Genomic DNA, 26,349 nt, shown 5'->3' on the forward strand with positions numbered 1-26,349 from the left:
GACTTCACCTTATACTTCACCTGAAAAATTGAGGTCATTTGCCAAAAATTTTGCTTCCAAAACCTCCCTTTTCTCCCTTCATTCCCCTCTCATGTCAGTTAGACACTTTCCTCCGATATCTTCTCCTTCACCTATCTCACTTAAAGAGGTGGATCTTCTCCTTGCTAAGGTCAACCCTCTATATGCACCCTTAATCTCATTCCCTCCTATCTTTCCAGCAGATTGCACCCTTTATTATGCCTTCTCTCCGTAATCTTCAGTGTCTCCTTATCTGCTGGCACCTTCCCTGCTACTCACATTCTTATGTTTCCCCCAGCCTTAAAAAACCCTCACTTGACACAAGCGTTTTCACTGGCTATAACAAGTTGCCTTCAGTTCCTCTCCTCTCACTCTTCTAAACCCTCTGCAATCAAAACTACTCTCTTCAAGGTTACCAGTGATCTCTTAATTGCCAAATCTAATGGTCTTTTGTCAATCATCATCCATCATGATATCTCTGCAGCCTTGACCCTTGACTCTTCTCTCTAGATTTTCATGATGTTATTCTTTCCCGGTTTTCCTTCTACTAATCTGATTTTTCCTCCTCAGTCTCCTTTGCTGGATCTTCATCCAGGTCATGCTCACTAACTGTGAGTATCCCTCCAAGGCTCTGTCCAGAACCTACTTCTCATTTCCCTCTAAGCTTTCTTGCTTGATGATCTCATTATTCTCATGGGTTCAATTAGCTCTATGGAGATTGTTCCCAGATCTCTCCTGAATTCATATCACCAACTGTCTTTTGGACATCTCATATTAAATGCCCCATAGACATCTCAAACTCAACATGTCTAAAACAGAACTCATTTATTTTGCCTTCTGACCTTCCCTATTATTTTTGAGGCAGCCTCATCCTCCTGGTCACCCAGGCCTATAACCTTGCTGTCATCTTTTTTTGTACTCCCTTCACATTGTTCACTTTGTTGCTGAATTTTGTCATCTCTGCCTTTACAACATCTTTTATAAATTCCCTTCTCTGTGTTTGCTCAGCTACCACCTTTGAAAAGTTTCACCTGGATTATTACTATAGCCTTCTAGCTGTTCTCCCTGATGTAAATCTCTTTTCAATCTAATCTTGGCTCCTCTCAACTGCCAAAGTAATCTTCCTAAAAAAGCATGAGTCTGACCATGCCTTCCTCCTGCCACCATCAATTCAAAAAACTTTAGTGGTTCTCTATCACTGCCAGGATCAAATACAAAGACCTCTGGCATTTAAAGCTCTTCACAACCTGGACCCTAGTCTATTTGCACTTTACTCCCCTCCATGTACTCCACACTGACCCACTTATCATTTCATACATACAACATTCTCCCTCCAATCTCATTGCCTTTGTACTGGCTCCCTACAGTGCTGTATCACTTCACACCTACGTCCTAGCTTCCTTCAAGACTGAGCACAAATTCCACCTTCTGTAGGAGGATTGTACTAGTCTATCCCTTCTCATCTCCACACTTAGTTTCTTCCCTCTGACATTACCTTCTATTTATACAATATATATCTTGTACATACATAGTTATTATCCTGTTGTCTCCTCCATTAGAGAGCTTCTTGAGGTTAGGGATCATATTTTTGCCCTTCTTTGTATACTCAGTGCTTAGCACAGTGCCTAGAACATAGTAAATGCTTGATAAATGCTTGTTGACTGATTATGTTTTTATAAACCTAGCAATGGGACCTCTGGGTCAAAGGATAGAGACATTTCAATCACTTTTTTAGCAAAATTCTAAATTGATCTCCACAATAGTTGGACATATTCATAGCTCTACCAATAATATATCAGTCTTCCCGACTTTCCACAGCCCTTCCAACATTGATTATTCCCATCTTTGCCAATCTTCTTATATGAAGTGAAACCTCAGGGTTGTTTTGATTTGCATTTCTCTTATAATTAGTGATTTTTTTAAACAATCTCATATGGGTATTAATAGTTTGCAGTTCTTCTTTTGCAGAAATGTTTGTTCATTTTCTTCAATTTCTTATACATTTTGGGATGGCTCTTGACTTTTTATATTTGTGTTAGTTCCATGCTTTCTTAGCTAGCAAAATCCTCATCAGAAATAGTGGATGCAAAGATTTTTTCTACTTGACAGCTTTTCTTCTTATCATAGTTGTGTTGGTTTTATCTATGCCAAAGCTTTTCAATTTCATATAACTAAAATTATCTATTTTATCTTTTGTGATCATTTTTATCCCTCGTTTGGTTAAGAACTCTCCCCCTATCCATAGCCCTGGTTTTCTTCTAATTATTTTATGATATGTCCTTTAACATTCAGATCACATACCATTTTGCACTTAATGTAGCATGTGTTAGAAGATATCAGTCAAAATTTAATTTCTACCAAACTACTTCCCAGTTTATTGAGTTATTGTTTCTATGTATTACATATTTTTAATGGGGCCCTTTCCCCCTAAAATGTTAGAAAGGATATTTAATGACTATGAGAGGTATTACTGTGAGAATATTGGGAAGAGTAGGTTACTCTTCTTTTACCTAACGCCATGCAATGGCAAGTGGCATTTTCCCAGGGAAAATTCCCTAAGTAGTGGTATGTTTTTTTGTTAAAGTCTCTACATCATAATGTTCTATTCGAAGTTCTAGTTCTGTTGACTGTGTTTTCTGAGGTAACATTTAATCTCTCTTTTTCTGGTTTTCTTAGGACCCTAAAGCAAAAACCATGGATTTGTGGGATAAAGACCTGTCAGAACAAGCAGATGCTGTGAGTTCAACTTTCATTTATTTTCATTGTGATTTTGAGCAAGTGGCTTGCCTTTTCATGCCAGATTTCTTCTATATGGGAATGTGTACTACCCTTTCCTGCCTCCTTGGTCCTATTTCTACTGCTGCCATATACATGAGGTTGCCTTTTGTGGTTTGGGATGGTTCTAATTATTAGAAGATTCTTCCTTATATTAAGACAAAATCTACTTCCTTGTAACATCTGCCTATTGTCATTCTCTCCTCAGGAGCCACACAGAATAAGTCAGACTGTAGAAAAACTGACCCATCATCACCTAACACCTGCCCTACTGCAATAGTATTCTAACTTGTCTACTGCTTCAAGCCTCTCCCGCTCAATGCACCCTCCATTCAGCTGCCAAAGGGATTTTTCTAAAGTGCATGTCTGACTGTGTCACCCCCCTCCCCCTACTCAGTAATCTCCATTGGTTCCCTATTACCTCCACAGTCAAATACAAAGTTTTCTGTTTGGCACCTAAAACTCCTCACCCACTTGGTGCCTTCTAGCCTTTCAAGTCTCCTTATACTTTGTTCCCCATCCATGCACTTTACCATCCAGCTATTCTGGAATATTTACAGTTCCTTGGTTATGACATTCTGTGTCCAATTTCCATGTCTTTGCACTGGTTATCCCCCATACTTGGAATGCTTTACATTTTCACCTCTATCTTTTGATTACCCTGGCCTCCTTCCCACTTTATCTACTTCTTCAGAAGGTCTTTCCTCCCCTGCTCTCTTTCCTCAGCTTCCCCTTTGTGATTACCCTCCATCTACTCTCTAGGTCATGTGTGTACCAAGTTATTTAGATGTTGTCTCCCTCATGAGAATTTGAGCTCCTTAGGGGCAGAGACAACATCTTCAGTGCTTACCACAGTGCCTGGCACTACAAGTATGTGCTCCCCGCAAGTTTGCTCTTTTTTAACCTAACATTCTCAAGCTCTTTTAATTGTTCTTTCTTACCACTTAAGAGTCTTATCCAGATCCCTCATAATCCAGCAAGCCCTTGTCTGTAATACTTTCATTTGCCTGCCACTGTCTTAAAATTGGATTCCTAGGCCTGGACAGAGTCTGCAATTGGTTTGACTAGGGTGGTCATGGTGGGACTTTTAGTGTTCATTTTTAGGGTGCTAAATTTCTGCTAACACTCTGTACAATTGTGTTAGTTTTTTTAGTAGCTATCTTTATCCCTACTAAATAGCTGTTTTTTGCTTTTGGTCAGTAAATTAAATATTTATTCAGAATATGATAGACATTTTAGATGACACTTAGAAATGACTATCTAGGTACAATTTGGTGCCTTTCTTATTAACTGTTATCAGTCATTGTTTAATCTAATCTTTATCTTCTCAATAGACTTAAACAGATCATGTCTTTCTAACTTACCTTGAAACTTTATCTTGGACTCATAAGCTTTCCTTGGGCTTGGATACTGAGATTTCATGGCAATCTGGCATCAAGACCCTCCAGGCTTCTTTCCCCAGCTGCTACCACTTCCCTCCTTCATGGCAACCAGGGGACCTGTTTATTCTCCTTGGCTTAGATGGAAATTTAGATGCCAGATTTGCCATTCTTTGGGCTCATTTCTTCTTTCCCTGAAAGTTCCAGAACCAAAAACTTACAATCATGTAGGTATCAGCAGAGTGAACCTCTGTGACTGTCTTTTGGAAATCTGAAAGTTAGAATGTTTCCCTCTCCACTTTTCCCCCTCCTCACAGGAAGGGCTAGCATTGCACTGGCATTTTAACCCCTAACCCTTTTGTGGTAGAGATGATCTTTTGAAAGAATTTGTCCAATATTCAGAAAAAATCTTATCTTTGAGCAGAAATTCTCATCTAAAGGAGGCAGTATCTATTCTAGAACACACTATCCATTTGGGAAAAATTCAGCTGCAAACAGTACTTTTCAGAGAAATCTGTCATTTTCCCACCACAAAAATCCATTAAAAGTTCTTCCCATGTTCTGGCATGTGAAAATGCTTTTGAGAAGAACAAAGCTCTCTAGGAAACGAAATCATTTACACTTTGAGGAGCTTATTTATGATGCTAGGTTTTGAAGGGCAGCATTTTCAAAGATTTGGGCTTCAGGCTAGAGAATTGCTTCACTTGTGCCCTCCCCACTCTGAGTCATTCAGTACTTTATTTGCAGGGAGCAATTCCTGAATAATGGCAGTAATTCAGCATTTATGGGCAAGATACCACATCTGCAAATTTGAAGCAGTCTTTAGAAGATTTGCCCTCTAATTGCAAAAAGTGAACATTGCAAGAGTCAATTAGAAAACTACCACGGCAGCAGAAAAGCCCTGAAAAGGAGAGTTGATATCCTAACATAATCATCTTGTGGAATGTAATCATTCCCTCTGTGCCTGTCTCTTCCTTCTTGTCTGCACATAGGTATTGTGCTCCTGAGGTTCTTTTTCATTTCCCACAGAGAACACAGATCTCTTCCAGAATTACAGCTTTCCCAAAAGGGAACCAAATAATGCAATGGAAATTAGGAACTTCTCCAGAATATGAGGGAAGACTTGAGTTCCTCTTTACCCTTGATTGTGCCTTCTGGTCAGGGGGCCTTCAGTTAGCCCAGGGAGCTTGTGCCCATGGGATTTCAGGTAGATCAGAAATGGAGGCAGGACAGTTTGGAGACTGTAGTGAGAGGTCTGCAGAATTTTGATTTTTTGAAGATTTAAGAAGCTTCTCATCTCTTCAACTTTTTGATTACAAGGCAATAGCAACAGGGTTTAAGACTGAGAACTCCTTGACTCTTGGGAGTCATTCATTTCAGATTCAAAATATTGGCTAAGCCTCTTGACAGGTAATCCCCTTCACCATTCTTGGTGCATTACCTGTAGGGAAAAGTAAAGGAAAGAGCACTAGACCTAAAACATAAGCATTTTGCCTACAGCCTACAAAAACTTACGGGCTTGTGGGTTAAAAATCAACCATGCTTTTAAAAATCGCATTATTAAAAACTGGAACAGAGATCCCCTTTTGAGTAAATATATACAAATATTGGGGATAGGCACAGGGTACAAAGAGGCAGATAGTTGTCATCAACCATCTATCCAATGAAACTGGCGTATTTATAAAAATGTATCCATTGGGGGGGAAGGAAGAAAAACAGGAAAAAAAGAAACCTACATGATAATTTTGTTGTATATTTGGTGGGAATAGCAAGCTGCGCGTAGTAGATTCGCAGTTTCATGTGCAATCATCTTTTTTATTGTACTATGTTATAGAAATGCTTATTTTATTCTATAAATTAAAAATACAATTTTAAAAATAAAGAACACAAGACTAGGGGAAAAACCATATCCATCAAAGGGCCTATCAAACAGCAGTGCTGTGGACCAACAAAAATCTTTATCTATCTGCGCCATTCTGTTATTGTGAAACCTTAAGGAAACCACATCCCTTCTTTTGGCCTCAGTTTCCCCACATATAAAATGAGGTGTTTGAACTAGATGGTCTGTAAGGCTCCTTCCAACTCAAACATCCTATGATTACTTCCATAGCCCACTTTAATGTCTATACTAAAGTGTCTATATTTGTATTTTTTGGTATCAGAAGTTGCTTTTCGCATGTCTTTGGTTCTTTAACTCTCTGTAGTAAGCTGCAAATTTCACAGCAATCACCTCTAATGTTACATGGCTCGTTCCAGCCTTAAGAGAAGTGGCAGGTCACTGTCCCATGGCTGCTGTCTCTCTTTCTCTCCCACTCCCATACTCCTCCCATCTGTGCCTTCTACCTTCTGAATCTTTGTGTGGCCCCTTTCCCAGAAGGATGTACAATCATGATGCGATAGGAACTACCAGGCGTTTTCATCCTAGGGAAAATTGCTATAAAAATCCACTATATACATATGTATATATGCATATATATATATATATATATAATTTACATTAAATGCAAAGAATTGTACATACCTCAGTTTTAGGAATCTGGCATGACAACATGGAAGATGTAATCAACCTTATCCTCTCTGAAATCATATGGTGCTGTTCCTTTCTATGGAGAGTGGGATAGTCATTGGGAGAAGTGATATTGCAAGCAAGGGTGTGGCTGCTTTTCAAGAATACTTCAAGTAGCTCACGTGATTATGGCAGGTTTATAGCATCTAGAAGACATTCTAAAGTTTCTTTCAAGGAACTAATCTTTGACATTTTGAGCCAACACTGAAACACTATCGCAGAAAGAGTTATTTATATTGTGGTGATCAATTTATTGGGCATGTTTATTTAGAATGATGCGTTCAGGGAGAATCATATTTTTTTAAAAATAGAATTTAACTTGGTGAACTTTTTTTCAACTAGTAATTCAGTAGTAAAGTAGTTAGAACAGCATGGACAAATGTAAACGCTCAATTAATTCTGTGAATTGAATCTCCTGTGAGCAATGTGAGGGATTAGCATAAGGGAGCAGGTGTGGTTTTGCCACAAACGCATGTTTATTTTTCATGACTCCTTTTCCTGCAAAATATGAAGGGTTATTGTACTGACTGCAGGAGAGAGTATAAAAAGGAGTAATATAGTTCATCGAAGGTAAGCACTGGAGAAAATTTTCTTTTTTAAATGCAATTTTATGATTTTTTTCCAAATAACAGGATTTCATTTTCTCTCCCTCCCCTCCATCCATTAGACAACAACCCCCAAAAAATAAAGAAAAAGAAAACCTTCCTAACAAATATAAATTTTCAAAAAAATAAAAAACGAAACAAACAAATATAAATTTTCCAGCAAAACAAATTGCCACAGTGACCATGTCCAAAAAATGTGTGTCTCATTCAACATTTTAAGTCCATACCTTCTGTGTTAGGAGATAGGTCGTGTGCTTCATCTTCTTTTCTCTGGACTCATGCTTTGTCGTTGCACTGATCAAAATTCTGAAGTCTTTCAATGTTGTTTTTCTTTATGATGTTGTTGTTGTGTAAATTGTTCTAATGGTTCTTCTCATTTCACTCGCCATTAGTTCATAGAGGTCTTCCAAATTTCCTCTGAAACTGTCCATTTCATTAGCTCTTATGGCACAAATATATTCCATTACATTCATATCCTGTAATTTGTTTAGCCATTTCCTAATTGGTGGCTATCCCTTTGGTTTCCAGTTTTCTTTGCTACTATGAAAAGAGTTGCTATTAATATTTTGTACATATGGATCTCTTGCCTTTTTCTTTGGTCTCTTGGGTATATGTGCATAGTAGTGGTATTGCTGGATCAAAAAGTATTCATAGTTCAGTGACTTTGGGGGCACAGTTCCAAATTGCTTTCCAGAATGGTTGGACTAATTCACAGCACCAAGAGTGCATTAATGTACCTATTACCTTACTGGCTTTTGAATATTTGTCATTTTCTTCTTTTGTCATCTTTTCCAATCTGATGTGTGTATGATGAAATCTCAGAGTTGCATTTTATTAGTAATATGGAGTGGGTTTTTTTCATATGGTTGTTGATTGCTTGGATTTCTTTCTTTGAAGATGCTTGTTCATATCCTTTGACTATTTATCAATTGGGAAATGACAGTTACTCTTATGAATTTGAGTCAGTTCCTTATATATCTTGGGTATGACACCTTTTTCAGAGAAACTTACTACAGATTTTTTTCACTGTTATCTGTTTTCATTCTAATTTTAACCGCATTGGTTTTGTTTGAACAAAACCTTTTTCATTTTATATGATTAAAACTGTTCATTTTCTCTTCTGTGATCCTATCTGTTGTTTGGTCATGAACTCTTCACCTCCCCATAAATTTGAAAGGTAATTTCTTCCTTGCTCTTCTAATTTGCTTATGATGCCACCTTATATGTCTAACTCATATAGTTTTGTATCTATTTGGAGTTTATCTTGGTATACAGTATGAAATGTTGATCTGTACCTAATTTCTACCAGACTGTTTTCCAGTTTTCCCAAAATTTTTGTCAAATTGTAAGTTCTTACTCTAATAAGCAATGCCTTTGAGTTTATTGAACACTATGGCTATGTTAGTTTGCTTCTGCATGCTGTGTATATAATCTGTTCCACTGATTGATCTCTATACTTATAACCAGTACAAAACTGTTTTAATGATTATTGCTTTGTATTATAGTTTGAGATCTGGGACTGCCTCTTTTCCGACTTTTTTCATTGCTTTCCTTGAGATTCTTGACTTTTTATTCTTACCAATGAATTTAATGATTATTTTTCTAGGAGAGCATTTCCTTCTGAACTCACTTTTCAACACAGAAATTGACATTTGAGCTTAACACTGATTTATTTATGTTACGAGAAGGCAATTCATAGCATAGAAGGGCCTTCTATTCTATAATAGCATGTCGAAATCCAAAGCAAACCTAGAAAAGCATTCAGTTGGGCAATATTTATATGAAATGATGTCATACATCCCTGGTATTTACTTTCTTACAAACTGACAACTGCTAACTCTAGAGCAGCTGCACCATGAATTTCCGTATGATCAGAAGTAGATCTTATTCATTACACATAGAAGTCATCATGAGTACTTGGGTATTGTCTAAATAAACCTAATAGGAACTGAATTTCTTTTTCAAGAAAGAAAAGCTGTTTGTTACTTGAAAATTGCTTTTCAGTTGTGGGTGCTCAATTTCTAGGAGAAAATGTGATCTGTTTCCAGGAGAAATAGCAATAAGCCAGCCCTAACAGAAAGTTCACACTATAGTGTTTGCCTCTGGCCTGGTTCTATCTTTGAAATCCCTGAACTGCAAGGATAGAGGCTCATGAGAACGGAGCATATTTCAGATGAATGTATAAATAAATAGAAAAGACCCAGATTTTTGTCAGAAGAGCCACTTTGCTTCACATTTCATGCAAAGTTGTGAAGGAGCCCTAGAGCCTTCCTTGGTCTTTCATAGTTTTGCACATGGAACTAAAGTTAGAGGGACCAAACTTTTATGTAAATCTCAATGGCAAAATGTAGCCGTGATACTTAGTATAAATTAGTCCATTCTGTAGGACAGACTCACGAAGAACAAATACTGAACCAAATTTTAAAAATCTCTTTCTCAGGCTGAAGTGGGGCTGAAAAGATATTTTAAGGAAAACAGCATAATGTGATGAGTTGGGGAAGTCACTCTAAGTATGGAAGATAGGTAGATAGATAGATATTTTCATATGTAAGTATGTTGGGTCAATTTTAATGAACTAAATAGCATAATGGATAAATATATAATAGAATAAATAATGTCAAAATCTGCAAACCCCCCCCAATTTCCATAAAATTTAGCATGATATAAACCTACAGTTTTAGAAATAGTATTTCTGTAAGAATAATAATCAGTATTTTAAAGATCATTCATATTTATATTAATAGTCCGTTTATTTAAAGAATAAAGGCTACTGTAATTTTTCCTTCGTTTGACTGTTATTAACAGGTGGATAATTTTAAAAATCACTATCCTGAAAGACTTACTCCTTTAAGGACTTGTATCCTTATCCAAATAATCTTTTTTTTAGTTTTGATAAAATATAATGAGCAGAATCATGACATACTAATAATAGAAGCTAACATTCATATAGCACTTGCATGTTTGTGAAGTCCTTTCCCTATATTATCTTGTTTACTTCTCACAGAAAGCCCATGAGGTAGGTTCTGTTGCTAAGAGTTCATTGAATGAATGAAAGAGTACATCTTCAAGTCATCCTTAGTAATAATCAAAATGGCTAGCATATACATATATATATATATATCACTTTAAGGTTTTCATAGAACTTTGCAAATATTACCTCATTTTATCCTAATAACAACCCTGGGAGATAAGTGCTATATCTTCCCATTTTACAGGTGAGGATGTGAAGTCTGAGAGAGATTAAATGACTTGTCCAGTATAACACACTAAATCACTGAGGCAGATTTCAAACTCATGTCTTCCTGATTGCAAATCCATTGCTCTATTCACTAAACCCCCAATTGCCTCAGTATGTCAAAATGCATATCTCCAGCTTTGGAGATAGGAAAACCTGGATTCAGGTCCTGACTCTGACGTGCCCTATCTCTGTAACCATGCTCAAGTCTCTTAACCTGTCAGGGTCCCAGGCAATTTTCTCAGGCTATAGGTTACAGATGAACTCCCACTCAGCATCAATGAAGGAATTTTCACCCAGGAGTGTGAATTTACACACCAATGAGATCAAAACAAAATTTAATTAAGATAAAAAGATAATGGCCAACAAAGATATTAGCCAATAACATAAATCAAAACAACTGTCCTTAATCAGAGTGTAAATATATTTGTCTTTGGATTAGAAAGCTTTGGGCGAGCTAATTAAAATCATCTGGCAGAACTCAATTTTATCCTTTTTCATTATATGTCACTTATTTTCACAAAGCTCTCTAGTTGAGATCATCACACTTTGGACTGATGAACTGACATGCTTCACAAGCATTCTAGTTTTAGAATCAGCATAGGGTTTCAAAATTCAGAAAACCTCTGGGCTTCATTGGTGTCTGTGGTCAACATCATGGTGTACAACTACCATACTTGCTCACAAAATTTCCCTTGTTGCCATTTTGATGGAAAGAATATTGGGTCAAATAAGTTTTTGGTCTGACCTGGTATGCTATTGCATATTTTCTTATAACAAGATATATATAGCTGACACACCAACTTGAGAAAGCTAAAGTTAGTGACCCAACTTTTCTTTTTATTATTAAACAATTTATTTATTAATTTTTAGTTTTCAACATTCACTTCCATAAGATTTTGAGTTTAAAATTTTCTCCCCCTCCTTGTCCTCCCCTGTCCACAAGACAGTATGCAATCTGATGTGACCCAACTTTTGATCAATACCCTTGGGCCTCACTATCATGATGTCCTTCAGTTAGGGTCTATGCCACAGAACCACCTTATATGAAACAACCAAAAGGAACTCATGTAAATAACTAAACTCTCTTGAATGGAATCCAAGATAGATCACTTTGTATTGAATTTCACTCAATTAGAAATAATGTTTTGCTGAGTCGTCAATATATAATCATCACACAATAGTTATTTTCAAATTTGTTTTTGAAAATTTTTCTTCTGAGATTTATTTCTGTGTAATATGACATGTAAATGGCTTTATATATAAATTTCATCAAGGGAATGAAAAAAGGGCCCACAATTATTACTTAGAGCTTAATAAAAATATATGTTGTAAAACTTGGCATAGCAAGCTGGTAATCAGACTTTTATCTAAAAATTAATGCCAGAGACTCATTTGCTCAAAAAATTCCATTTTTACTTTGCAAAAATTAAGAAGTAATTTATGAATCCTTTAGTGTGCCAAATTGTACTTTTTTATTACTGTCTGTGGAGGTCTACTTGGTCTTCAGAGAAAGCGTTGTGGACCTTTCAGCTCATAAAACCTGCGGTAACACTTCAATAGCCATCAAGCTTCTTTCAGGTGACTGCAGTAAACTACTGATAATGAGACCTTTGCATAATGAAAATGCTAGATAATGACAAGGATGATTAATTTTATATTGATTTAAAGTACCTTTAAACATGGGCATAATCTAAAACTTCAGTGCTTTTGTCTTCCCCTTTGATATGCAGTGTTTGATTTGAAATCTCCTCTCTGCATTCACGTAGATCATTAAAACACTTTCATTTACCCTGTCTTCGTAAAGCAGAATCCAGTGACTAAGTGACAAGGTGGTATGTCCTTTTCATTCCCTCCTATTAACATTAGGTGCCCAGATACTTAGATACTTAAAATTATCCACAGCCCACCTATAGGTAGTGTAAAGGCATATTTTCTTTCTTTCAAAATTTTTTATTCATTTTCATTTATATGTGTGTGTATACATATATATGTGTGTGTGTGTGTTTGTGTGTGTGTATATATGTGTGAGTGTGTGTGTGTATGCATGTACATATATATGCCTCTACCGAGGCCATCCCCTGTAACAAAGAATGAAAGAGAGAGAGAGAGAGAGCAGTTCAGCAAAACTAACCAACAAATCAACTGTATGTATAATGTTCTTATAAAGAAAAGAGGGAGATACATTTTCTTATTGCTTCTTTTGGACCAAGCTTGGTCATTATAATTATATAATGTGCATGTTTTTTTTCTTTTGTTTTTTCTATTTACAATGAAGCCATTACATCTCTATATATTATGTATATATATGATATATTTATATATTATATATACAATATATGTGTGTATATGTATCATTTTCCTGGTTCTGCTTACTTTAGTTTGTATTAGTTCACATGTTTTCCTGTGCTTTTCTGTGTTCTTCATATTCATCATTTCTTACAGTGAAATAATGTTCTGTTACATTCATATAAAATAATTTGTTTAGCCATTCCTCAATTGATGGACATCTGCTTTATTTCCAGTTCTTTGCTACTACAAAAAGTGCTGTCATATATATTTTGTTTTCCATGGAACCTTTCTTTCTATCTTTGACCTCTTTGGGTCACTGCCTGGCAGTAGAACCTATGAGTCAAAAGGTATGGATATTTCAGTCACTTTCTTAGCATAATTTCAAAATATTGTTGAGAATGATTGGGTGACTCCATGACTCCACCAACAATAAGTTAGTGCACCTCTCTCTCCCAACCCTCCAACATTGACTAGTCACATCTGTTGTCATCCTTGTCAATTTGCTGAATGTAAGGCAGAGCTTGTGAGGTATTTTGATTTGCATTTCTCTTATTATTGGTGATTTGGAGCTTTCTTTCTTATGATTGTCAATAGTTGACAATTTTTCCTTTAAATGCTCTTTTTCATATCTTTTGACCACATATCCATTAAAGAATGGCTGTTTGGCTTATGTATTTGTATCAGTTCTCTATATATTTTGGATATCAAACCCTTATTAGTTATCTTTGATGTAATTTTTTTCCTAGTTAACAGCTTCCTTTCTAATCCAAGTTGTATTGATTTTGTTCTTGTAAAAGCTTTTCAGATTTATGTGATTGAAATTACTTATGTCTTTTGTGATTGCCTCTGTCGCTTGTTTGATTAAGAAGTCAGGGCTTATTTTCAAGAGAGCACACAGGTATCAATAGTTATTGAAAACCATCTGAGCACAGAGTACTATTCTGGGCACTGGGGAAGGATATGTGGGAAATAAACATGGTCCTAGACTTAATAGGCTTACATTCCAATTGGGTAGACAGGAGAGACATATTAAATATACGAATTAACTCCTACAATGTAAATATGTAATCAAATGCAAAATCAAAGTGCTTGGGGGTGATTGATAGCATTTCTAAGAAACACATAAGTCTTCCTCTTGGAGCTGAATTTCGAGTAGATTTGTAGGGAAGGAAGCACATGGGGAACCTATGTGAAAGTTCAGAGATGGGAATGCCTATATTTTCCTGAAATGATAAGCAGGTTTCCTGGGCTCAAGAGAATGTAAGTATAGCTTAATGTGTTCTAGTTAAGAGAAAAGGTTTGTGTGTGATTAGGATGGTATGTGAGGTTAATTGGTGGAGAGAGTAACCTTCTAGATTAAGTTCGATGCTAGTTCTTAATTTAATACCTAAAAATGGCCAAAGAAAAATTGTCATAATTACCCTGGGGAAAGGAAGGGGTAAATTTTCTCACAAGTATTGTGTTATAAGTGTTGTCTCAGGACAAAATCTAAAGGAACACATATAGTCTACAAGAGAATGATGATTTCTGTTGAGAAAATCAAAAGAAAAGAAGTCAAGTGGAAAGAGCACTGGCTTAGTGGTCAATAATCCTGGATTTGAGTCCAGATACTACTGGATGAAGCTAACTGGCTGATGTTGCCTCCCTTCCTCCCTTCTCTAGGCCTCAGTTTCCTCAAATATAAAATGAGCAGGGCAGGAATGGGTGGGGAGAAACTAGATTAGAAAAACCACTAGGGTCCCTTTTGACTCTTAAAAAAAGTTGATCATGTATTCCCCTTAGTGATTCACACATAGTAGGCATTAAATAAATGTTTGTTCAATTGAATCATATATGCACACTCAGAGGTACAATGTTAAAGGGGAGGATATTAAATGCCTTGAAATATCAGCAAGTCAGCTAAACCCTGGAGAAATCCTGGGAATCTTCCTTATTGGAGGTTATGTTTAGTCTTCTTGTGAGTATCACTGTGGGCAAGTCACTTAACTTGTATCTCTTTTTTCTCATCTTTCAAACGGGGTTAGATAAGAACACCTGCCCTATCTACCTCACAAAAAATGGATATGAAAATGCCTTGAAAAAAGATAGGGCATAGAGGCCACTAACACAACATCAGTCAAGCTGGAGAGGATTGACACTACAGCGCATACCTTCACCATTTGCTATCACCTTCCATTCTCAGCCTCCTAGCTTAATGGCAAATTGCCAGTGGAGTTCCAGAATAGATGAGTATAGAGGAATGGTCATTTTCCAGAAAGGAATTCTCTTGTCGTTCTCTACCTGGATGGCTATAACCAGTTCTCTGCCCACAGTCAATCAGTATGTCAGTCGGTAAACATTTATTAGTCACCTGCTATGTGTCAGGCACTGTGCTAAGTTCTGGGGATACAAAAGGAGGAAAAAGACAGTCCTTGCCCTCAAGGAGCTGACAATCTAATGGGGGAGACTGTAAGTAAACAAATATGTACAAATAAGCTATGTACAGGATAATATATTACAGAGAATAATTAAGAAAGGGAATGTACTAGAATTAAGAGGGGTTGGGAAAGCAGGTGTTTATTAAGGGCTTATTGTGTGCCTGGCACTGACCATTGCTGGGGATAAAAAGTAAAAGCAAAAACAATCCCTTGCCTTCAAGAACCTGAATGTGACCTACTTCTGCCTGTTTGTTTTCTGATGCTGACATTTCACCTTTCAAAGAGACTAAGTAATGTATGTAGCACCTGATCACCACAGTATCATTTGCTAGGCTTTTTTTTAAATTAAGCCCAAAAGCAGGTGAAATGAAGAATGAAGGCTAAACTGCTGTAGCAGCTGTTTTAGGTAACATGAGGCAGTTTGGAGTTATTCTGCTTAGTACAATGGTGCGTTGGGATCTGATGTTACAAAGTGAACTACGTCCAGCTCAAAGGAGTCTTCTCCCACTTGGACTCCTTTTCCCAATGAGCACCTTGGAATTTGTCCTGACTCCCACATTTGCTATGATGACATAAAATTTCCTTAATGTTTATTATGCACTTAGCACAGGGCCTGGCACATAGTAGGCACTATATAAATACTAGCGATCATGATAATGATGATGATAATGACATATTGTTCCCATAGAGATTTGCTGAGATTTGGCAAGTGTCTAAATGCAGGACCTTCTGAATTGATTTCTGAAATGGATTTTATTATTATTATAATTACTACTATACCATTTAACAATAATGCCAATTCCTCTCTCTTGCCACCTCTGCTGACAAGTGGCCCTCCTCACTGATGTCGTCTACAATAGCTATGGGCCAAGCTGGAATCATTGGGAAATGGTGCAGAAAAGGAGATTGGCCCACCACCTGTGCACCTCACAGAGGAAGCCTTGGCTCTTTGTAGGATTGGTGATGTAGAACTAGAAGGGCCTTTGGAGGCCATCTAGGGAAGGGACCATTTGGAGGCTATTTCATTTTATAGATGAGGAAATCAGGGCCCAGAGATGCTAAGTCACCTTCTCTGTAGTCACACATCTAGTAAATAGTAATGCAGCTGGAATTTGAACCCAGGTCTACTGACTTCAAATCCACTAAATTATGACTAACTCCATGTGTAGGTGGGCAGCTAAGTGGCAGAGTGGATAGAGCACTAGGCTTGGTGTCAGGAAGACTCATCTTCATGAGTTCCAATCCAGCCTCAGACACTTACTAGCAGTGTGACCCTGGGCAAGCCATTTAACCCCATTTGCCTCAGTTTCCTCATCTGTAAAATGAGCTAGAGAAGGAAATGGCAAACCACTCCAATATCTTTGCCAAGAAAATCCCAAAATGGAATCGTAAAGAATCAGACACAAACTGAAATGGCTGAACAACAACAACCACCATGTGTAGATAGGTGGTAAAATTTCTGGGGTCTGAGAGGAGCTGTCTCTCTCTCCCAGAAATCCCTTCTTCTCTTTCACTCTGACACCCAAACTTCTGGTCACAGGCAAGAAAACCCCAAAATGAGGTCACAAAGAGTTAGACACGACTAAAATGAACCCACAACAAAATTTCTATGTTATGGGTTGAAAACATTCTGAGAAGGGGTCCACAGACTTCCCCTGATTGGCAGAGGGGCTTGTGGCAGAATCGCAGGTCTAGATATTAGTGGTGAGGAGAGATTAGGCTCTAAGTGGAGCTCCCCTTGGCAAGGGGTTGTAGAGACTTATCTACGTCCACACTAAGGCATGAGTGATGATTTTTCCCCTTTAAGAGCAAAGTTGTTTGGGGGCTATCATATGGTACTTGCAGTTGGTTCCTGAAGAGAATTTGTCCCTGAGGGGGAGAGGAATATAGGGGCATAAAAGCAGACCTCACTTCCTTCTCCACTTAGCTCAGTGTCAGCCTTATCTCAAGAACTTTGCTCTGCCTGCCCTTTCTTTCTCTGAACTAACCAAATTTTCACCCACTGTCCTAGCCACAGTTTATATTTGCCTGTAGCAAAACTGGTTTAAAGGCTAGGACTATGAAATGATAAAAAATGCATATGTAACAATGTCCTTTAATTAAATGTCCCAATTAGCTAACTCTTTCATATACAAAGAACATTAAATGAATACTTGTTAATGTTCCATACTGGGCTCTAGGGACAATCACTCTGCTGATGGGTTTCAGTGCATACCATTGAGCAAATTAATAATAATTGTAAATAAAATACATGTTCTGGTTTTTGCCTTGCATCTTGCATTTTTTACTCAAATCTGGAAGCTTAACTTGTTTGTTTAGACATCTTACATGATATCCTGGCTGAGGTATTGTGGAGTGAATTTATATTCCCGACTGTGTCCCACCAGGTAATAACCAAATTATTTACTTCTGTCTTCCATGTTATTATGCCCCTAATGAAAGATTCTAGAAGAATCTTAATTCCTATATTAGCAAATTTCAAAGTTACTGCTATTTAACATATTCTGGTGCTAGATTTTTCCCTCTTTAGTGATTCTTAATGAGTTTAGATTCTTAGAGCTAGGATATCTACCCTAACCAAAAAAAAGATCTAAAAATCAGTCATTCTTCTCTAATAAGAAGCTATGGATTATTGCTGCCTTGTAAAGATCTACAGATGAAATATATACATATGTTATGTATGTTCAATAAGCATATATGCCCATGTATAAAGAATTTATCATGTTTAACATTGAAAATTTGAAAGTTTATGCTCAGACTATGTTTAGTTACAACTCTATTAGAAACCAGTGCCTTCGATTTCCCAAATCATGTGCAAAACTATGATTTGTATTGGGTAAAAATAAGTTTCTATACAAACATGTCTATTCTGATGCAAGGTATATTCGTAAGTAGACTAGTGTAGCTAGAGAGTAAAGTGAATCGAGGGGAAGAAAGTGCCAAAAGACTGGAAAGGTAGGAACGGGCCAGGTTGTAAACAGTCTTAACTACCAAGTGGAAGACCTCGTGTTTGATCGTGACGTTAATACAAAGCCATTGGAGTTCATTGAGGTGATGGAGGAGGGTGATGTAGTCAGACCCTACACAAGCATGGTAAACCAAGTGGCTCGAATTCTAATTATTTACTATCTCTCATAATAAATGTAAATCAACCAGGTACTAGTTCATTTAATTCAGAAGACACATATCACTTTAAAACATTTTACTCACTTAAAACCTTCTTGCTTTCCTTCAGCATTTACTTTTTCCTCTGCATTTTTGACTAATGACAACTAGGGTGCAATAAAATTGTGCTTCTCTCCTCCCTTCTCCCCGTGTAGGACTCTTCAAAGTGTGAAGAAGAAGTCAAGATTTTGCATGTGGTAAGTGACTTAGCCTAATGTTTTGGTTTCTAGGGTTCATACCTGTAGGCATATTTACACTTCTCTTTTACAATCTACTGTGCTGAAGAGTTATGTTTCCTTTAGGACTGTGTAGAAATGTAAGACCCAGAAGTGGTGAATGTTCAGGGAATATTTTGGTTTTTCCCTTTGTGGAATGTGAAGACTGTTGGATGAAACAAGACCACGGAATCAAATAACATTGGTCACAGCAGACTGCACTGCAGATGGTGAATCAAATAAACCAGTAACCCAGTGAGGAAGGTGGCTAATATGATGAATAGGAAACATAGGAGCAAGGCCCATTTCTCATTACAGCATATTCTGAAAGCAAAGTTCTATGAGTACACTTGCTGATGTAGGGTACTCTGCCACAGAGAAATGAGTTCTGTGTTTGAAACTTTCAGCAGGACCTGTGGCTGGTTCCCTGAAAGAAAAAAAAAACTAAAATAGTCATTTAACTCAACAAAGCCTTAAAACACAGTAGAATACAGAGATCTTTGAAATGGTCTGCTCCAATATTGTCATAGAGAACCCCATTTTCACAACCGTGCCTTTGTAGAAAGTGTTTGTTTTATTTTGTTTTGTCACATCAAAAGAATATTGGAGCCTTCCACCTATTTTGACAGATCCAAGCACTGGGAAAGCCTTAGGGCTGCCTTTTCTATCTTCATCAACTTCAAAGCTTGGGTATCAATTGGGTCTCAGCAATTCACAGGAAATGATTCCATCTATTTGTCTTGTGGCCTATTTTCTTTTTCCATAAAAAACCCATTCAACTACTACTTAATGCCCTGACTAAGAAATGATACATAGATTGGTTGAGGTGTCCTGGCTTTGTCTAGAATGATTTGATAGGCTTTTTTTTCTCTCAAAAGTGTATTCAATCGACAGAAGTCTAAAAGGCTCACATCTTACCAGTGGATGACTCCCTCCATGATCTGATTTTAGGTACATAGAGAAGGTAGATTTCTTTCCCCTCTCTTCCTCAAGAAATCTTTACTGACTTGTTAATTCCTAAGGTGACAAAATTCGAGACTGATACTTTTACTTTGTGGCTTATTCCATACTGAAATGCCTGTATTAATGTGAGAGATAACCACTTAAGCCCTATCAGTTTTTTATACTTCAATGTGGATGAATTTATCAGAACCTTTCCTAGGTTTTGATAGAGAAACGGGGGGAGGAAGCATGAAAATGCTCAAAGATAAGTATGGAGTGAGATGAGGATGAAAGACAGGGAGTCTGAGAGGAAAAATTTGCCTACCTCATAATTTTGCCAAGAAGTATCTCTGTCCACCAGACATCTTTGGTTAGGTCTAAGTTGAGTTTTCATCTGTTTATAAGCTGGGTGCTACTGAAGTCCTCTTTGAAAAGGAAATGGTAGCATATTATATCATATGTTGCCTTGAATCATGACTGAGTCTTTTCCAACTACCTGACTTTCATCCAAGAATAAGTTTTATGGTCATACTTTGTTTTGGGATTCCTATCCTTTCATTGGTTTGGAGAAACTCTTGGTGAAGAAATTTCTTCCAATGCAGATCTGTAGCTGTTCTGCAATTTATAGTCTTAGAGTTGGGGCCCTGAGAAATTAAATGATCCACACTCATATGTGTCAGAGGCAGAGTTAAACCCAGGCCAGGGCCAGCTTTTCTTTACTACATCATATTGCCTCTTATCATGTATTTGCTTAAGTTATGCTAAATGTCATGAAAAGTGCTTGGCTTTATTTGTGCAGAGTGAAAAGCCATAGCTCTTAGATTTAATACAGATGAGGCAAAGTTGGGGATTTCCCATTGACCTTACTCCCTCTTGAAGATATATTTATAAGAAGAGATATTTTCCCATTTTGGTCCATATCTGTGATTTCTCTGTATGGGGACCCTCAGGGTGAAAACTCCCTGCACCGATAGAGCTTAGCAGATCTTTCCTAAGATATAGTTTTAGAGAGCTGCTGAGATGCTGAGAGGTTAAAAATTTTGCCTTTGGTCCTAGACCAAAATGTATTAGAGGTCACACTCAAACTCTTTCTTCCTGACTCCAAAGCCAGCCTTCTGCTCATTGCACCATGTTGCCTCTCTTTTTTTTTTAAATATATGTGTTTTAACATTTAAAAATCTGTTAGATCCTTTGCCTTCCATCCTTATCTCCCTTTCTAGTTTTCATCTGTTCTTTCTTCCTAACTACTTTTTCTTCTGTTTCTTCTCTCTTGCTTTTTCTCTTACTGTTCCATCCTAGTTCTAAGAGCAAAATATCGATGGGAAATTCACATTGACTCTTAAAGATTGTATACACCTTAAGAAACTAATAAAAACACCTGAAATCCTGAGGGGTATATGTATGTCTCTGTACACATTCCTCAGGGGTTTCCAATGTGACTGCATCTTCTCTCCTCTGCATCAGAAATAATTGTGACACTCTTCTGATGGATGGACCTGAAGTAGAAAGCAGACATTCTCCTGTTTTTTTTTTCTTTCTAGAGAAATCCTGTTTCCAGGCTTTGCAAGTCTTGGGGGAAAAAAATCTGTTAACTGAAATGAATACTTGATTCTTCTCAGATAGGCACAGTAGAGTTTGTGTTAGTGGATTATATTACAGTTTTAACCAGTCAGCCTTAGGACCCTGTTCTAGGAGTAGCTCAGGTGTGAAGAAAAACTGCGTTATTCGTTTAGCTAATTGTAGGAGAAGATTTGCTAGAAGGAGAAATAATTTAGTAGTAGTAATTGCTGACATCTCTAGAATATTCGTAGAAACTAGTGTTTTGGTTACAAAATGTTCCAACATTCATCTGTCAGACAAGAAAGATTTCTTAATATAAATCTGTATGTTTATGTTCCTATTCCATGCCGGTAACTACAATTTGGCCATTATAATGTACTGGAGCTTAACATTTGTAATATATGGCCACAGTGACAAAGACAATATAAACAAAAGCAAGAATAATAAAATTGGACTCCTCACTGCCTTGCTATCCTCACCCCCTCCCAGCGTATACTGCAGTATTGTCAAGTTAATATTCTCTGAAAAATCAAACATTTGAGAAGCAATGTCGTCTATACAAATGACAAGATTGAAAATCAGGTTACCTTGACATGAGTTGAGGATGACTCTAAAAGTTGTTGCGTCCTTACATAAGTTGTGTGAATAAACATTATAATAAGTATTTCCTTCTAATCCACAAGAGTGTTGTGAAGATTCAGAAGAGATTTTAAATTTGGGGGCCAGGAGGCACTGTTAGTACATTTTTAGAAAGATTGTAAAATGTCATTCCATTTCTTCTCCTGTCATGTGGGTATCATCTTTGTCAGCGTAATCAACTTTTTTTGAGTAACTACTCTATGAAGAGACCATTCTCTTCACTTTTCAGCTTGGAAAAGGTAGTTGAAGTTGGAAATGGTAGGGAATTTGAATGCCAAAGGGAACCAAATGATGCTAATCCATTAGCACAGATTATGATATTAGCTAGCTGTCACATAGACAATAGAGCACTAGATTGGCTTGCAGGGTTCTGGTGGTCCTTTTCCAGTGGAGCATGAAGCAAAACTCTGAAACAAGTAGCTGTGCAAGCAGGGTGAAAGGGTGCAGCCTTCCTTATGGTCAGAATAGGTGGCCACCTGGGCCCAATGACATGATTTAAGAGGTCCCAGCAGGAGCAGAGCTGAGATGACCAGCTTTCCACTTCCAGCCTTCATAGGAGATGGAGCAGAAGGCCTGGGACTGTAGAAGAAGAAGAAACTGTACCATTTATTTGGATGGCATTGGAATTAGGAAGAAGGTCAGAAATTGAATTTGAGAGGACTGGAGGGGCATTTTAAGGGGGAAGAGGGGAAGGGTCAGAGGAGAAAGAGGAGCACTGACACTTAAGAGAACTAGAGCAAAACTGATCGTTTCAAGGAGAAAGGGGACTAGAAGAAGTACCTACAACAAAAAGAGAAAGACACCCTGAAGGAGTACAGCAGAAGAACTCAATGAAGAGGAGAAGGAGGAGAATGAAAGAGTCAAGGAAAGGAAGATGATAAGACACTTTGGAAACAGGCTAAGAGTTTACAAAACAAATGGAAGCTAAAGAGTGGCTGGGAAGGTGCTAACAAGGTACTAGCAGCATGGAGGAGAGCAACAACTACAAGGCAGAGATGGCCACAGTTTTCTAGACCCTTCTCCAGGGGAGCTACTAGCAGGAAGTACAAGGACTAAAGATCTTGCTTCAAGCAAGCATGGAGAGCGTAGGGGCTGGGGTTTCAATGATCTGTGTAGAGTGGGCGATGTTTACGTTTCTCCTATGGCCAAATGACTGCTGTCTCTACTCACAGGGCAATCTGGTTCCCTTCTTAGAAGAAGAGTTTAAGGGGTAAGAGGAACCCATCTTCAATCTTGAGGTTTCGAAGAACAAAGAAGTCTTCTTAAAAAAAAAAACCAGAAGAATTTGAAAGCAAAGGTGAAAAAAAGGATCTGAAGAGAAAGAAGGAAACCCTGGCTTGTGTTAGTAAAAGAAGGCCATAGAGAGAGAGGAAAGGGACAAAGGCCCACCGGATGATGCTAATAATCAAATATGAGGCTTTCCTAGAAGCAGGGACCTCAGGTCCATCCATCTAGGAGCAAGCAGTCACTTGCACTCTGAGGAATGATGATTGGAATCCATAGGTGCTGTCTGCTAACCTAATGAGGGTTAGGAGAATAAGTGACAAGTAGTTTTGGTCAGTAATCACATGTTGAAGAGGATTCAAGCAGCTATTTGTTACCTGATAATGATAAAAATTAGTTTGTTGTCTTTCCCAAGCATATACTCAAGTCATGACAGAGAAACATCTAACACTTGTCAGATTTGATAACTGCTACCTATTTCTGGTGATTGGAAAAACAAATAACAAATGATATCCTTAGAAGTTATCTAGAAAGCATTGCTAAGTCTCTCTAGGATCAATGATTACAAAGTCTTGAATAACAGCTGAAAACCTTAAGGACACAGGTGGTCATCCCTGCTAAACATCAAAGCCTGTGTATTCTAATGAGAAAGGAAGATATGAAGAGTGAACAACTTTTTAAGACAATGGTGTCTGAGATAGAGATCGAGGAGTCAGGATCACAGCTTAAAATGTATGACTGACAGGTTCCTGGCCAGTGATGTAGTGCACCTAGCAAAAGTTAGTAAGAGTATTTGCATGGCATCTTGCAAACCTGATCAGGACTTTAAACTAAAAAGAAAGACTGAAGGAGAGAACTGCCTAACTATGCCTAGCAAGTTTGCTACCATAGAGCATAGCTATCATGCAGGAAAAGAATAGGAGCTGATACACCCAGAAATTCATGATAGACAAATCCAAGAAAGGACCTCGCAGTGAAATCCATGGCCTCAAACATTGACATATAAATGTACAAAGTATAGGTAACAGGCTACATGAACTAGAGATTCTCATGCAAAGGAGCAAAATTTCCCTCATCAGATATCACTAACAATTGATAGGATGAGACCTATGACTGGAATATGGTTCTGGAAAGGAATACCTTATTCAGGAGAGTCAGGATAGGTAAAAGTGAGGAGAATAATATTGTACATTAAGAAAGAATGCTGATATGAAGAAACCCAGGTATCAGCAGACAGGAGAAGTTTAGTGGAGAGCATTGGGATAAAGATCAACCAAGACAAAAATGGGGATGATGCTATCATCAGAGAATGTTTCAGACTATTTGAACAGAAAGAAGAAATAGATGGGTTTGGGAAACAGATTAGAATCTTGGTACAAAGGCATAGTAGTGGTAAGAAACTTTAATTGTCTAGACACCATCATACAGAGGGAAATGGAGAAGTGTGTGATAGGTGTGAGAAGGTTAAGAACAAGGAGGAACTTAAGGATTCTGAATTGGCTGAACAGCTGAAGCCAAAGAGTCCAATGTCAGCTTGGAAGGAGGTCTGCAGTATGGTACCTTGAGTATTTGTGTTTGGACCTCTCTGGCTTCACGTTTTTGTCAGTGACTTGGATAAAGGAAAAAATAACATGATTACCAAATTCGCAGATGACCCAAAGATAGGAGGCATAGCTAACAAAGAAGATAAGAATCAGCGTCCAAAACATCTTGACAGGCTAGAATATTGGGCTGAATCAAAAAAAGTGAAATTTAATAGGAATAACTTGTAAGTCTCACCTTTCAGTTTCCAAAGTAATTTCCCAAGCACAAGATAAAGGGGGCATGGCTGCCCAGCAATGTGTTTGAAAAATGCCTGGGACATTTTTGTGGACTAGAAGCCAAAAAGCCAGTGGTGCAATATTAGTCCAAGTTAGGAGAGATGTAGTCTTGCTATACCTACATGGCCCTAGAGAGACCACATTTGGAATATTGTGTGCAACTGTGGGCACCACCTTTTAGGAAGGATGTTAGTAAGCTGAGGAGTGTCCAGAGGACAGACGGGAGAATGAAGGGCCTATAGGTCATACCTTACACACATGATTTGAAGGAACTCATGATGATTAGCCTGAAGAAAAGATATAAGGGGGTGGGGCATAGCCTTTTGTAAGTATTTAAAGGATGGGAAGGGACCTTTGAGGCCATCTAGTTTAACCACCTCTTTATACAGATGAAGAAACTGAGACTGAGGGAAATTAAATGACTTGCCCAGTGTCACAAAGCAAGATTTGAATCAAGGTCTGAGTTAGTATGTTTTCTGCTTCACCATCTTGCTAAAGTATTAGACTCCTAGGCTTTTATGATGGCCCCTACAGACACATGCATTTTGCTTTAGGCAAAAATGTCTTCCTGAAAAGTTGTATATAAACCAAGTTTTAGTAAGCTGAATCCTACTTCCAACATATTAGACTTCTTGCAATTTTAAGGAAACCTTAGGTGAATCCTTTTGTAAAGCAAAGAATCCTTTTTTCCCCCTAAAATCATATTCTTCATCTTCCCCTGCTCTACTCCACCCCCAATTCCTTATGCTTTGAAAACTCAAGATGCCAAATGATCTCTCAGAATTGCTTTGAGAATCTCAAATAGTAGATGTAATATTTGAAGATTGTATAGGAATTATTTAGCTGTGGTTCAGTCATCTTTTTTCTTGGAATCTCAGGGGAAGATAGAATAAGATAGAGACTCTGTCTCCTGAATTAACAATCTCCATATTGATCAGATTCCTTGAAAACCACCGAGGGCCTTCAGGTATCCATGGTATGGCAAGTTTGGGGCCCTAATAGGCAATGATAGTTCTGGCAGTCAGTGTGTCACTTGAGTGACAAGGATAATTGAAACAGTTGGAATTACCATAGAAGAAAATGTAATTGTGCCCAGGCGCGTCCATTATCTGAAAAAAAATTATTCAGCTCTTCCACAGAATGGAATAATTAAATATACAGAATATCTCAGTGAAATAATTATCAAGGTTGTATATTTTCAGGGATTCTTCATGTAGTTTCATCCCTACTCCCTTCTCCCCCTCTTTTACCTCTCCCTTCCCTCCCTGCTGCCAAATTGCACTTGTCAGATGAACAATCCAATCTAACTCACCTGCATAGTGTAAGGAAAGAGATGTCCTTTTGTTACTATATATTTTAAAACAAGAGGTTTTTTTATTGTAAAGCCTCTATGGATTCAGCATAGAATATTAATGCATTTTGCTCACTGAGAGCCCTCATTTACTCCAGCATGTCTGTATTTCTAGAGTGGCTAAGATCAGAGCGATATCTGGGTTG

At 37.6% G+C, this 26,349-nt stretch overlaps 1 protein-coding gene across 1 annotated transcript in view; it reads left to right on the forward strand.

Moving 5' to 3' along the window:
• LOC114026284 (connector enhancer of kinase suppressor of ras 2-like) overlaps positions 1-26,349 on the forward strand; it is a 560,345-nt gene that overhangs the window by 247,801 nt on the left and 286,195 nt on the right. The window contains exons 5-6 of the mRNA XM_027839961.1: positions 2,695-2,754; positions 18,608-18,649. Of these exons, the coding sequence (XP_027695762.1) occupies positions 2,695-2,754; positions 18,608-18,649 (102 nt within the window). The remainder of the gene's footprint in view (positions 1-2,694; positions 2,755-18,607; positions 18,650-26,349) is intronic.

This window comes from Vombatus ursinus, unplaced genomic scaffold (assembly GCF_900497805.2).
Source record: "Vombatus ursinus unplaced genomic scaffold, bare-nosed wombat genome assembly UNPS02004691.1, whole genome shotgun sequence".
NCBI lineage: Eukaryota > Metazoa > Chordata > Mammalia > Diprotodontia > Vombatidae > Vombatus > Vombatus ursinus.